Raw genomic sequence first — 14,401 nt, 5'->3', positions numbered from 1 at the left:
CCCAGTATGTTCAGACTGGATCAGTGACACCGCTGCTCCAGATGTTGTTGTGTCACTGTGTTACTGCCAGTCTCCTTGCTGGCCCCAGGGAGCCAAGGAGGTGCTGTAGCTATGTGTGAGTATTGTGAATTGGTCTAATACATGTAGAAAGCTTGTGCATAAACCAGGGAGTTGGTCTGAGAGCATAACTGGTCAGGGGCATTTGGTGATAAGTGTAAAACGTTATGTGTATAGATACATACCTGGGATAAAGCACATCTTGCTCAGAGCAAGAAGAGAAAGACCTTTAAAGAGTGCACTCATCATCCTTTCCTCATCCCTTCTTCCCTGTGAGGACTGCCCTTCTGGGAATGTGGCTCTGGGACCGAATGTGGCAGTGGGCCCCATTCGTCTCTGCAGGCGTATGGTGGTGGGGAGATTTTGTCCCAGCTGTGAAAGCTGGGAAGATGTTTCATTCTCATCCCCCCATTTATCAGTGAGGAAGAGATGTTCTCATTACAGCCCTGGGCACTGGCTGAGCCAAGTGACCCAGAATGCGGCTGATGTTCAGAAAAGCGCCTCACCTAACCCTGCGCTGCTGGAGGATGGCCCCACTGCTGGGGAGCTGTGCTCCTACCTCCAGCTCCCCGGGTGTTGCTCACGGACGGGCCCTTTGCAGGGTGGGCTTCCAACAAGCTGCTGGTAGTTCCTGTGGCTTTCTGGTCTCCAGGTTCTCTTCCTCTCAGGCCTCGGTTATGTTCAAGTGCTTAGCTTTGCTGTTAAACAAGGACCTTTATGTGCAAGGCTGTTTAGGGCTTTTCTTGTGGCTTACAACACCCTGATTGTGTTATACATCAGCAATATCCTATTTTGCAGGAGGTAAAATGTAACATAGAAGGCAATGACATGGGATAACTAGTATAACAGCTTCCTTCGGTGAAAGGAGGAGCACACTCTTTTTCCATGAGCTTTATTTCATCAGACACTTAAATATATTTTTGACATTTAACAGAAATGATGTTGTTAAAAATTGTTACTAATGCAAAAAAGATTCCCACAGTTGCTGTAGTATCTGTTGTTCAACACTGTTTTTGAGATACAGGTTTTGCTTTTGGTTTAAATTTGAATTTGTGTTAACAGCTCAGGAAAGAAGGAATCTGAGAGGAGCTAGACATCCCTCAAAATCAAAAACACAACCAAAACACTTGTGCACATACACGGACATGAAAATGCTTAGTTTTTTCTTCCAAATATTCCTTTATCTTCCATTTTCTATGTCCATTTTCTTAACTCATTATGATGAGTGGTAGTTAACTCTGCTCCGTGAAACAATCCTCCAGATAAATCTATTACGAACTGAAGACTACATCAATCTTCAAATGCTGGTCTTTTTCAATAGTAATATATGGGAAGAAACTCAGCTTTTCTGTACTGTACAGCAGATGGCAATAAAGGACTGTTATGTAGTAGAAGTGCACCTCTGAAAAGGTAGCGTTCTGCCTTTAATGCTTCAAGGTGTGACAAAAACAAGAATACAAGGATGCAACTTTGAGAAGCTGGGAGCTGCAGAGGAGGAAAACACAAGATTTGCAAGTAAGCAGTACAAACCATGTGAATGATAACAATAAAAATAAAACATGCACATACATTACATGTAAATCAAAGAGAAAGGAGAGCACTTGTGCATTCCTTAGCCATCCCTTCCAAAGTTTACAAAGTTGCCCCTGCAAAGCTATGGGGGGAAAGGATCTGTGAACCCCAACAGTCTGTTTTACGAAGTTCTGCATTCCAGCATCTTTCGGAAACTTTTTCGAAAGCTGTCGTCGAGGAAAGCATACAAGAAAGGATTCAGGCATGAATTGGCATAGCTTAGACTTGTAATGAAGTAGGATATACCGATGACCATGGAGGTCTGGGGTAAGTCAGTGGTCAAAGCCACAATGGTGGCCAAGTGGAAGGGGGTCCAGCAGAAGAGGCAGACAGCCAGGACGATGAAGACCATGATAGTGACTTTCTTCTTGGCTTTGTCCAGGGCTTTAGCATTAGAGTTCAAGTGCATGTTCCTTAGCTTGTAGAGCATCATGGAATAGAGGATGCAGATGGTGGATACTGGAATGGCAAAGCCAAGGATGAGGGTATAGATCCTGCTGGCTTTGAACCAAAACCTTTCAGGCTTGGGGAAATTTAGACCACAACTCTTGATCTCCAGGTCATCTATGTAGACATTGGCAAAGATGGTGAAAGGGAGAACTATGATGGTGACTAGGACCCAGATGCACAAACTGACAATCCTGGCTGCTCGGTATGTGCGATGTGGCATTCTCTTGGACCTGACTGTAGCCAGTACTACCAGATACCTGTCTATGCTCATCACTGTCAGGAAATAAATGCTGGAGAAGATGTTGTAGTGGTCTATGGACAAGATGACCTTGCAGAGGACTTCTCCAAAGGGCCAGTAGTGAAGGAGGTGTTCAGCAATATTAATGGGCAAGACAAGCGTGAACAAGTCATCAGCTATAGCAAGGTTCAAGATGAACATGTTTGTCACGGTCTTCATCTTGGGGGCCTTGAGGATCACATAGATGACAGCGGTATTGCCTGTGAGCCCAACTGCACAGATCACAGAGTAAATCACAGGGAGGACAACATAGAAATCGGGTGCCTGCTCTTGGAAGGTGAAGTTGAACTTCATGCTGCTGTCCAGGTAGCAGCTGTTGCCCGCATTGCTGCAGGTACTGTTCTCATCATCCCACAGAGAGCTGTTTCCCATGTCTGCTCCTGCTGATCACAGGCTACTTTCAGGTGTCACTGAGGCTCCTGTGCCTGGGAGGGAGCCTTTTCTCTGTGCTGATAAGGAGCTGTGCTCTCATTCAGAAGTGGGTTGTTTTCACAGAGTGGGTCCTGAGGCTGCATGGACCATCTAACTTACCTCTCTTGTTCCCCACCTTTGCAAAAGTTACATTTTCAAATGAGCAGAAAAAAGGGATGATAACAGAAGGCTCCATGAGCAAAGCAAATAAGAGGGTTATATCTCCCTGTATGAGCAGAGCCACTTCTCTCTCAGAGCATCTCCCGAGCTGTGGCCGTTCCCTGCTAGAAAAGTCAAGTGGCTCCTGTTCAACCGGCTGGAGCAAGAATCCTTGTCGGGGCTACCAGGAGCGGAGTGAAGGAGAGGGAAGCTTTGAGTCTGGCAGAGTATTTGCAGCCCGCAGAGGTCTTTAGGGAAGTCTGCTGTTTCACTTGCACAACACTCGCTTTTCCATGTCAGAGCAGAAGCGTTGCAGTATTTAATTAGTGCATTTCTTTGGGTCAGGGGACTTCAGGCACTCCATCAACCAAGATTTCCCAGACAATGCAGTGGAAGTTTCTGACACAGCTGCTCCCCGCTCCTGGGTTCCCCTAGCAAAAGGAGGAGAGAAAAAAAAGAAAGAAAAAGCAATGGAATTCAAGGAGTATTTAAATACATTAAAAAAAAATTGAAGAGGCTTAACCCACAATTAAAGTAAGTTTTTAACCCAAGGTAGATTATGATCTTAGTCAATATGAAGATCATCCACATGGCAGATTGTGACACAGAACTTGGATGTAGAAACCTATGATCTCAAGAGCTCAGGATTATCCAGCAAAGGAAAAAAGTGCCCTGAAAGCAAGTCCACTTTAGAATCACAGCAAGAATTATCCCATCCGTTTGCATCTTTCTAGCAGTTGCCACATCCAGTGCTATTGCCTGTCCCACACTTGCAGGAATTCCTCTGCAGGGAAACAACGAACCCCCTGTGAAGATCAAAGTCAGCAACTGGTCCCCAGGCTCTGCAAGGAGAAGCGTCTCCCTTGCATTTTGCTGTCACGCAGCAAAAACGAAGGCGAGGAGTCAGGAGTGGGGCTGAAGCTGCTCTTACCTGGCTGAGCGACGGCTCGGCTGCGTCTGCCGGCACCTGCTGCCGTGCACTGCCGAGGCTCCGCTCCGCTCCCAGCTGGAGGAGGGTCTCGGAGATGCTGACGTTACCCGTCCTTGCAGTCGTATCACCATGGTGGCTCTGTGTGTGCTTTGCGCATCGGAGCAATTAACGTTTGTTCACACCAGGGAGGGAAAAAGAGTTCTCACTGCGCTGGGCTGTTGCAACGGTGAATAACCCAGATGCTGGCGAGAGCTGAGGCACCGGGGCTGCTCTCCGCAGGAATGAGGGCGATGCTGAACCGCGCAGGCAGCACCCGGGGCTGTCAGGCTGCGGCTGCCCGAATGAGGGATGGATGGGGCGGTGGGAAGGGGGGGTAAAATATGTTTCACTAGGGAGTATTGACTGTTTTTAATGGAGGAAGATGCACAAATGTGCGTGGGGAGTGAGTGAGAGGAGGGCACATGTTACAGATCTGGAAAGGAGCAAAAAGACAGCCGTGCCTTGCCAGGTCTGCACTGGCTTCAGCTGCTCTGGGGCAAGCTCATTCTTCCAAAGCTGGGTCTCTGGTCTAGGTTTGGAAATGCAGCTAAAGCCTTCAGGTGCTGCATCACCAGGCACAAGAGTCTTGGGAGTGGAGCCCAGCAGAAACACACTCCAGATCAAGCAAAACCAACAAAGATATAAGAGCACTTTACCTTCATGTGCCTGCAAAAAAGAGGAAAAAAAAGCAAGCAAATCAAGAGTCTTGATTCTCTTTTAGTCTCTTAAATGTAGCATGCAGCTACAGGTTCCCTGACCTTTGTTTTAATATCCAGAGAGAAAAAAATGCAAGTATCCACCTGAACTATGCCTTGCTGTGAGGCAACGTGTCTGTGGCAGTGGTGTCATTTCTTAACTGAGCAGGTTCCCTCGCGTATGAGCCATGTAGCTATGAGCTGTGTTTGACTTTGCTGCTCTTCCGAAGGTGTTTACCCTTTTCAGGCAAGATTAGTGTGCTCCAGTAACCGAGTGGGAATAAAGCACTCCGTTGCACACAGGGTGGCAACTCCTTCAGGCCATTGGCATAATTGACTTTTCAGCAGACAGGGATAGTTTTTTTCCCCCACACTCAGTATACAAATCTTGCAGGTATTTTCTGTATATCAACAGAAAACTGAGCAGCCATTCAGCCTAAACAAAATGAAACAGAAATTGGAGGAGGTCCAAGAAGATCCAGGGGAATGATAATGAATTGGATGATGTTTCCAGATGAAAGACCCCAAGAGTGCTCTTCTCACCTGTTCTGGGAAAGAGGGCACAGTTTGTGAGTAGCTGTACAGGAAAATGGGTTTTGGTGATAAACTCCTCAGTGGGAGGGAAGTTTTCAGGAATCACTGTTGTCTTTGACAAAGGAAGAAATACTGGAAGATGGAAAATTTCATGAGAATGCAACATTAAGTTTACTGTCCTCGGAGATGTTCTCTGGGGAAAAATATGTAGAAGAACATGAGGATTTTGGACTTGCCTGGCTCGTAATTCAGCGTGCGCAGGCTGATGTGAGTAAGACATCCTGCACTACTGCGGTGTGACCGATGGCAGGTGGGACTGTCCTGGTGGAAATGCCACCCATCCGGCTGAATGTACCCGCTCTGTGGGGCTGCTTGGGGGAGCCCTAAGGACAAATTTGGCTGGAGGTCCCCACTGGAAGAGCAGATCTGTTTTGCTTTCTCGGCTGCTTCATGAGCCTAATCCCTGTCCTTGGAGTCCAGCCTTGACTTGGGACCGAGAAGGAAGATCTTCTTAGTGATGCCCCATGCACAGATTAGGAAGCATCGCTTGGTGCTTTGTTAAGTTTATTGCTTCTCTTCCAGCCATCTGAGAAATATCCTGTCTGGCTGGAGACTGGAGGGAGCCCAGCTAGCTGGTGCTGGAAGCAGGAGGGAAGCAAAGAGGTGGCTTAGCCCGGCAGCGCGTGGGAGGGAAACTTAATAAGCCAGGGAGTTTTGGAGAGTAAGGAGAGTCTTTTCCTACTGGGTGGGGTGGTGATGTGCTTCTATCCAAATTACTTCCCCCAAAGAGGCTGGCAGGCCGAACAAACCTTTCAAAGTTAAATTTGGGGCTTCTGTGTGTTTTGGTCTGCTGACTTTAAAGCAGTCATTTTCAAAGTGGGTGCTCAGGGCGTCCCTTGCATGCAGAACCGGGGATGGAAAGGGGTTGGGATTTTTTTTTTATGTGTGTGCAAACTGTGCTCTAAGGTGATACAGAGAGGTGTGAGGACAGAGGTGTTGCCCATTGCTATTGAAAGGCTGAGATATCATTACTAGTAACTATTCCCTGAGGCAAAAGAGTCTAACAGTGTTTGCACTGCAAACCCTTCCATCTTAGCCTGCCATTTTTCAACCTAAAGTACATCTATTAGGTCTCTGGGAGTGCTTAGGAGCTATCCTTTTGCTCTCACAAGCTGTATTATCTTGGAATCAGCTCTGATGCTGCCTTGGACGGTAGCTGTACGTCCCAGCACATCTTTCCCTGGTGCTGCTTGTCCCTCTGCCTCTCTGCGCTGCATTTGTTTGCTCTTTTAGTGGGCACAGTCTGTTGCATGCCTTGGTTCAAATGCATTTGACTTACTGTCTAGCGTGGGCAGAGGGGCTTTTGTTTCCTTTACACCCCCAGGAAATATGCACTGCCCCTGCTTTCTCTGAGCTTTGCTCCCTGAAGAGTTTCAACAAAGATTTGCGGTAAAATTCACTCAGTTTTGGGAGAGCAACTGCAAACAGACCTGACTTCAGCCATGACACGGCAGAGTGGTAGGAGCAGCTGCATCCCCGGAGAAGACTTCTCCCTTCTGCTGGCTCTGGACCTGCCCAGAGCTGGTGGCCGAGCGCAGCAGAGACAGGCCTTGTCCCGCGTGCACGCTGGCATAATGTGACATGGGAGAGCGTTTGCATCCCGCTTCTGTGTCCAAGCATCCCTTCCACTCAACTATAAACATTACAGCACCACAGAGCTCCTGAAGATCAAGCACGAGAGTCTCGAGCTGCTGTTAGGAAGCTGTGTTTTCCTTCCGAGCTATTCAGGCTCGCTCTTCGGCAGGCAGCTCCACCACCAGCACAGTACGAGGGGACAAGGTTTTATCCCTGGCAGATCCGTGCAACAGAGGCAGGATTTACCTCTCGAAACCCACGCTCATGCTGGGCAGCTTGAGTCAGCTGTGTGAGCAGAAAGCAAAGGCGGCATTTTAGGGAGGGGGAATCCCCTGCGACGCCGAATCGCTGGTGCTTTATTACCTCCCTAAAGCTGACGTGTTGCTGACTCCAGACGAAGGCTACCCATCACTGTGGAGCGGCAGGTATGGAGACCTGTGCTCCCAGGAGCCCTCAGAGGGACTTCAGGGCTGAGCTCCAGCAGAAACAGACCCCACCAAGGGAGAGGCAGGGGCAAGGCCAGGGCAGGAGCTTTCTTCACCCTGCTCGCTTTTGGAGAGCACTGGGAAACATCTGCGTTTTAATTGCTTTTTCGGATGATAGGATTATTTCCGTATCGATGGTGCAAGCAGTGCAGTGTGAGCGCTCTGCACTGCTCCAGCCCCGCAGCGAGGGCCCTGCGCAGGGCGGGTGAGGCTCGCTGCCGGTGGTGCTTTTGGCTGCAAGACCAAAACGACGCTTTCAGGTTCAGAGACCTGGAAACCAGGCCAGAGAAGACCTGGGACCGGTTTGGTCTGATAAGACTGCTTTGTTTCACCAAAACATCCTCTGGCAGATCAGCAGGAGAGGCAATCCCAGGGTGTTTGGCTCTGGTTGCTGCTGAAGAGTCAAGCCTGTCTCAAGGACACAAATATGCAATCAATACTCCCTGCTTGTCAAAACAAAATGTTCTCTGACAACTGTCTTGCCGTTGCTGGTATAAGGGTGATTTATGTGTACGAGGTGTTCAGTGCTTCTCAAAAGGTGTTACAGCACCCGCGGGTTAATATCTAGCACTGATTATGTCAAACAGTCTGTAAATGTTGGCTTCTAGGGAGTAAAGGCAGCATGCCTGGCCGGGCTATTTATTGTGGAATAACATTTATTATCATGTAACCTCTGCCTTGGAGCTGAGCCAGCCCTGAGCCACTTTGGTCCCTGCCTGGTACGTGCAGACACTGGCCACCGTTTGCCCCCCAAAGCGGCTGCGCAGCCCTTTGCATGGCACTGGCTTGGCAAACGGGGCGGCTGGGCAGGAGCCCACGGGGGTTTTGGGTTTCTCCTTCCCCATTCACCCCAGCTGGGTTGTCCCCCCCGTGCTGGCTGCTCCTTCCCGTGTCCAAGAGCCGGGACATCTCCTGTGCAACAGCTCCCCAGCCCTTTTCGGCCAGAACGAGCTGGGCTGGCGCGAGCGGGTGGTGGTGCCTCCCTTGCAGGATGCCTGCGGGAGCCAGGCACGGGGTACAGATGGGGCGACAGTTGTCCTGGGTGATGGGGATGGAGCAGGCTTATCCTTCACCGGACAGGATGAACTTTGGAGAAAATCGGAGTAAGGAGTCTTATTTATATTCAGGTAGTCTTTAAATACCTTAGTTTTTTCCTTAGTCTGGCTTCAAATAACCTTCTTCCAGAGAAATTCAAACAGGTTTCCATCCCATGATGTTTTTACTCTCTTGCGTTTTTTCCTAGTTTTCCCCAGGGCTCTCAGGGAACAGGAATGGGCCAGGAAAGAGCTTGTCCTTCATTTTTTTTCTGCCCTGAGCTGGTTGAGTCTACTTAGACCAGACCCCTCCAGGAGTCAAAGTTTTCCAGAAGGGGCTGGTCACTCCCTCTAATGCTGACCATCGCATTTGAGCTTTGAGCTGCTGCTGTTGGTTTGCTCAGGTTTCTTCCATCGGCCCACATGAGTCAGGGCTTTTGGATAACCTGACTATGGGAGCTGTGACTATAAGAAAAAAGCACCATGTATGACACTATCTTGTGCTGCCTGTGCCATAGTACTGCAGGCTGCAGTTAACGGCTTGCTTTTTCAACTGGCTTGGGATGCTGTTAACCCTTGAACCTATCAATGACCATTGAAATATTAACAAGCTTATGTTTTCCTGTTGGTCCCCTTTAATAGATATGTATGGCCAAGGGCATTATCCAGTGCAGTTGTCTGATGGCAGAGGCAACAAGCAGGACATAAGAAGGAGCAATCCTAGATAAAAATGGATAGGACTAAAGGGGAAATAAAAGGATGTTGATTGCCCCAATTGACGAGGTGTCTGTGTGTGGTGGTGGGTGGAAGAGAAATGGCAATGCATCATGGCAGGGAAAGGCAGATGCAGGTCTGCTGCCCTTTCCCAGCTCACTGCTTTCTGGGGGGTGCTGCCAGCCCCTTGGGGTGTCACCGTGCGGGTCCTTTACTGCAGCACACTGGGATCCCACGTACGAGCTACATGTTATTCAGTTGCTATTAAACCAGTTGTTATGCAATTGCTGATAACCCTTGGTATGCTTGTGCTACTTCTGAATGATAGGAGTCATGTTCCTGACTTTTAAAAAATGTTTTTTATGTCCCTTCTTTAAAAGTTGCCCCTTCTGTCACCAGCAGTCTCACTTCGAGAGCTATACAGCACGGCTTTGCAATCGGCGTTGGGACAGAGTTAATGTAGCCACTGAAAAACAGCACCGAACTCTTCAGGGAGGCTTGCCAGAGCGCAGGCGCTGTGCAACATATTCCAATATCTAAGCAACAGCTGAATGTGTCACCTCGTCTGCTTAAGTGGCACAGCTCGTCTGGCCTAAAAGCCTCATCGTCACAGGGTTACGGAGTGCAAATTGCTGAATGAATTTGCGGCTTTGTTCGCTCCAATCCCCCCTCCCTGTCTGTGTTATGACAGCGAAATGACTCATCTTCACCTTAATATCATGTTTTAGAAAAATGTTTTAATATTTGGTACAATGTTCATTGTTAAAAAAAAAAACACATGAAATCTGTCCTCCAGCACGATATATTCCAGGGCAATTACACAGAGCCGGCACCTTTCTCCGTATGCTCTTCATGCCAACCAAGATAGTTGATTACAAGGATCTGATTACTTAGTGTTGATTATCCTAAGGAAGAAAGGGAAAAGGACGAGGCCGGATTTGAGATTAGCCAAGCTCAACTGTACGGCTTTTGACTAAATCATTAATTACAGCTCATTTTTGCAATTCATGCCTGCCTGACCTGTTTAAGTAGGTCATCACAATTCATGTGGCCAAAGATCCGCTAATGAAAATTCAGTCTGAAGAGCATGATCCTTGTTGGAAGTGTCAGCGTGACGGAGCAAACGGATGCTTGATAATGGAGGTGAGCTTCGGTAGGAAATGGTGAGCCGTGAAACACCGAGCAAAAAAATACAAGGAGAAGGGCAGGCATTGCTGCAAATCGAGGTTTCAGACTGGTGGTCTCTGCTCCCCTACATCCCGTGGTCACGGCTGCAACAGCAACATCTGGCTCTGAGCAAGCAAGAGGAGGGATGGATCCAGCATGTGCACCAGAAATAACCAAAAAAGCAGTGAATGTGGTTCTTCAGGACCTAATTCTGCTCCCTTAAAAGTCTACTCCCAACCCCAACCCTCAGGTTTTCCCCAGAGCAAACCCCAAAGGACCAAATTCCTGGGGGAAAAGCTCTTGGAGCTGCCAGGTCTCTGCCAGGTGATTCCAGTGTGCAGAGAAAAACCAGGTCCCGTCAGAAAGCCCTATCGATGCAACTCTGCCCCACCGCAGAGGAGGCAGCGCAGATGCTTGCGGAGGCAAAGCAGAAAAAAAGAAAATAAAAAAGGTGAGGGGGGACCCTCTGCATTTTCTGCTGGGGATAATTTCTGAAGCATAAAATGCACCGGGCCGTGAAAGGCTTCCTAGCAGGCGAGTAATTTCAGGCGAGAGCTGACAAAGCAGGAGGAGGTATTTTGTGTTGGAGAGCTTAGTTATGGCCAAATAAGTCTTTCCACTTCTAATGCTAGTGGTTCGAAGTAATGGCAGAGTGTCGTTTTATCAATAAGCAGCACACTTGGACTCCAGGAGACCGCTCCATTTCTACCTGCTTTTCAATCTCACTCGGAGTTGGCCGAAAATGATTTTCTTGAAAATGGCCCGTTTCCACCTTGTTCTGCAAACGCTAATGCCGGCTCCTTTTCAGGAAGTTGATTTTTTTGTAAGAAGAATTGCTTTCTTCTCGTAAATGCTAAGCGATGCGTTTCTCTGCCTCGGGTGTCAGGAGTCGCAGGAGCACAAGCTGCACCGAAACGCTCCCAGCTGCAGCAACAACCTCCTTGCGCTGCTTAGCGAGTACCAGATAACCGCGAGGTAGTTCCATGTCTCTGCAGGTTTCTTAGCAATCAGTGACACATCTGTCCTCCGATGCATCCTAATTTAAAGGAAGGCTGTGATGAAGCCCTTGCCCTGCAATTTGGCTTTGGCAATACAAGCTCTGTAAGCCCGTTGCCTGTCCAAGGGCTCCGGTGAACAGCACAAGGTTGTTGTGCGAATAGAGCTAGCTGCAGCCTCTGCTTGGTGGTGTTTTTCCAAGACTTTGAATTTTGCCTCGGCTTGGCCAGGATGAAGGTGAGGAGATCTGATCTGCAGGAGCTAACGCGTCTCCCTCGTTTTCCCTGGGGGACTTTGCAAGGGAGCTCGCTGAGCCCAGGCTGCGCAGCCCCCGCCAAGCAGCCGGGAGAAAAGCAGTGCCAGAAAAAGCTCCTCAAAGCAGACCCGCTTCTGCTCTTTTTCTCCTCGCTTTGTAGCAGGAGCAGATGTCCAGCACTTGATCTTTGCAGCAGCCTGGCACCCCTCTGCCATCTGCACCCCTGTGAGAGGATGGACAAGAAACTGAGGGCAGTATAATGCGCTTGATGGCTGACTTCAGGTGTGGTAGCACACAGGCTGCTCCACGCCAAGTGTCTGGGGACAGTCACCAAGGCTTTTCTCCGGGTGACTGTTCTCCATCTTTTGTATTCAGTGGTGATGGGGAAAAACAAAGCTCAGGCTTTCTATCACCAGGCGTTTCGCAGAGCTGCTGCCAGTGGCTGGTGCTCCCGTCTCTGCTCTCCGCTTTCTCCTTTCCCTGCCCCGGGGCATTTGAGGAGCAGAGATCTAGTTGTTTGGCTGTATTGAAATCCGTAGAGGAGTTTATGGGCTTGTTTCCAAAGTGAAAACAAGCCCAATTTTGCTCGTTATATAGAGGGAAAAATGATACTGGGAGAAAGGAGGTGGGAGAAAGACAGAGGCGCTCAGCAGATCTTCGTATGGCTGCAAGGAGGGAAAACACAACTGCAGTGTGGGAGATCTAGAATTAACGTAAAAGTGACCCAAATAGTGAGGCAGCATCAGTGGAGCTCGTGTCGGTGGGGATCTGCCGCTGTTGCCGCTCCTTCCCCGCGGCGCGGAGCTTCGGCGCAGCTGGCTGGGTCTGCGCTCGCCCGGCTGCTGCTCGTGTTTCCTCCGCACAGCCGGTTCTTAGGAAACGGGTCTGCTTTCTGAACTCTCCCGAGCGTTGGAGGGAGTCTGTGAGACGCCGCAATGGGTTGATAAGCGGCTCTGTATCGTCGCGGCTGTTAGGTATCGCACTCGAGTCGCTGCGTCCCGCGGCCGCCCTGCAGCAATCCCGGGCACGCCGCTCCTGGGGAAGGCAGAGGAGCTGCCGAGCAGGGGAATTAGCTGTTCTGGGGAAATTCCTGCTAATTGCATGTTTTCTTCCTTTTCTCTAATAATGCCTATTATGAACGAAGATGGTGCTTGAGGGGGAGTCTGTCCTTAAGGGTCACTTCTTGCACGCGTGCAACGCTCCCTGCGCACTTACTGCGCGGAGCGGCGTTCCTGAAAAGGCCTCCTGGAAGGGGGAAATTTGACATCTCAGCCGTGCTACTTGGAGAAAAAAAGGCAGGGACGAATTCTCCTTTTCATCTTCCTGCCTCGTCAGGAGACCCAGGACATCTTCCCGTTGCGTTTCACAAGCGGGAAATCAATTGTGGAGGATTCCCGCCGGGAGATTTGTGGAGCTCCCGCTGGGGACAGAGAGGCGGGATGGGGACCCGGAGGCGATAGCTCAGCGCTCCTCTCCGCTCCTTTAATTGTCTGTAATGACTTAATAAGCAGCAATAAACAGGGAAGCTGATCCTTCCCCGCAGCAAACCCAGGCGTGAAGCATTTTATTAGCTCTTCTGTTTGGACTTTCTTTGGGTTTTCTTCCCCATGGGCTTGATCCAACGCCTGCTGAGATCAGTAGGAAAACTCCCTTTGAGTAGCGTAAAGGCTCTGCGGGTCGAGCCAGAACCAAACCCACTGAAGGATCTGGAAAGAAGACAGTATGGAGAAAGGACACAATTTAAAGCAGAGAGAGGCTAGTTGCCTTGGCACTCTGCTCAGACACATGCACACTTAGGGAGAGCGGGATAAGTACAAAACCCAATATTTGCTGAAAACTGAATGGAACTAAATTAGCCATTTAGGTTAGAAATGCAAAGAAACTTCACGCCCCTGAGAACGGCACAGATGGGGAATAGCTGTCTAATGAGCCTAGTCAGACGAGATTATTCTTTTATTTATTCTTTTATTCTTTATTTATCACAAGATTATTTCTTTTCAGAGGGATGGAGTCTTGCATTCATTCTTTTTGCTCGAATCAGGGGGATATTTCTTCAATGTGGCTAAAGAAATACCCACAGCAGACCCCCTCTGTCCTCCCACTGTTTGCCACATTTTTGATCCTTAGGTTTTTTCCCTTAATCAACAAGAACTGAAAATTAGATGTTTCTTACTGTTAAGGCTTTTTTTGCCTTCCAGAATTGTGCAGCTTAGGGGGAAGAAACTGCCTCTTTCTGCCCTTATTTTCCTGCAACAAAGAATTTTGTTCTCTGAAAGAGGGGGAAGAAACACTTTCTTTATAGGTAACTGAGCAAAATTGAATTCTCTTACCATTTGGAACAAAGTAATAAGGTTATTTATACCAAAAATAACTCCAGATTTTTGAAGAGATCTTCTTAGAAAATATTTCTCTTTTGACCGATTAAAAGTGGGTAGTAGGAAGAAACCCTTTGCCTAGAACCACTCAGAGCAGTAATTTTTTCCAAAGAGTAGCTGTAATTACAGTTTCAGGATGAAAAAGATGTAGCAGAGCAAATAAACTCCAAGCCTATCTTCATTTGCTGTCAATGGTCGAATTACAGTGCATGGTTATTGCTGGCTGTTGGATAGAAAACGTTGCCTTGAGGTTATTAGGTGTCCTGATGGAAATCTTTCTAGCATAAGTAGTTCATATACCCTTCTATCTATTGGCTTCAGCTGTTCCTGCAGTCCATCCTGTCTTTCTATTATAAAGCAGCTCATTTAATTATGCTGTCCTTCAATTCAGACATGTGCAACTTTTTCTACTTCTGGCCCTGATTTTCAGCTGGACACGTAGATTTTCCTATTTGTGAGGATGTCTCATGACTGCCCCACAGTTAAAGTGCATGAGGTTAAAAGTGAATATTTATTTAACTTTCTGCAATGGCCAGAAAATCCAGCCTTTGATTCCCATGTCTTTGAAAACGTCTGTCTTTATTGCCTCTTCT

At 48.4% G+C, this 14,401-nt stretch overlaps 1 protein-coding gene across 1 annotated transcript; it reads right to left on the bottom strand.

Moving 5' to 3' along the window:
* Positions 1-935: 935 nt before the first annotated feature.
* NPBWR2 (neuropeptides B and W receptor 2) lies at positions 936-3,962 on the bottom strand. The gene is made up of 2 exons (XM_026092896.2): positions 3,879-3,962; positions 936-3,378 (listed from the first exon to the last, which is right to left on the bottom strand). Exon 2 carries the CDS (start codon positions 2,747-2,749, stop codon positions 1,751-1,753), a length of 999 nt encoding a protein of 332 aa, XP_025948681.1. The 5' UTR covers positions 2,750-3,378; positions 3,879-3,962; the 3' UTR covers positions 936-1,750.
* Positions 3,963-14,401: the final 10,439 nt, after the last annotated feature.

Source organism: Dromaius novaehollandiae, chromosome 16, assembly GCF_036370855.1.
Source record: "Dromaius novaehollandiae isolate bDroNov1 chromosome 16, bDroNov1.hap1, whole genome shotgun sequence".
NCBI classification, from domain to species: domain Eukaryota; kingdom Metazoa; phylum Chordata; class Aves; order Casuariiformes; family Dromaiidae; genus Dromaius; species Dromaius novaehollandiae.
Note: the sequence above shows the minus strand (reverse complement) of the source record. Positions and strands in the feature narration are given on the sequence as shown.

Coding starts and splice junctions, on each gene's coding strand:
- NPBWR2 (XM_026092896.2), bottom strand. CDS start 2,749: ATGGGAAACAGCTCTCTGTGGGATGATGAGAACAGTACCTGCAGCAAT.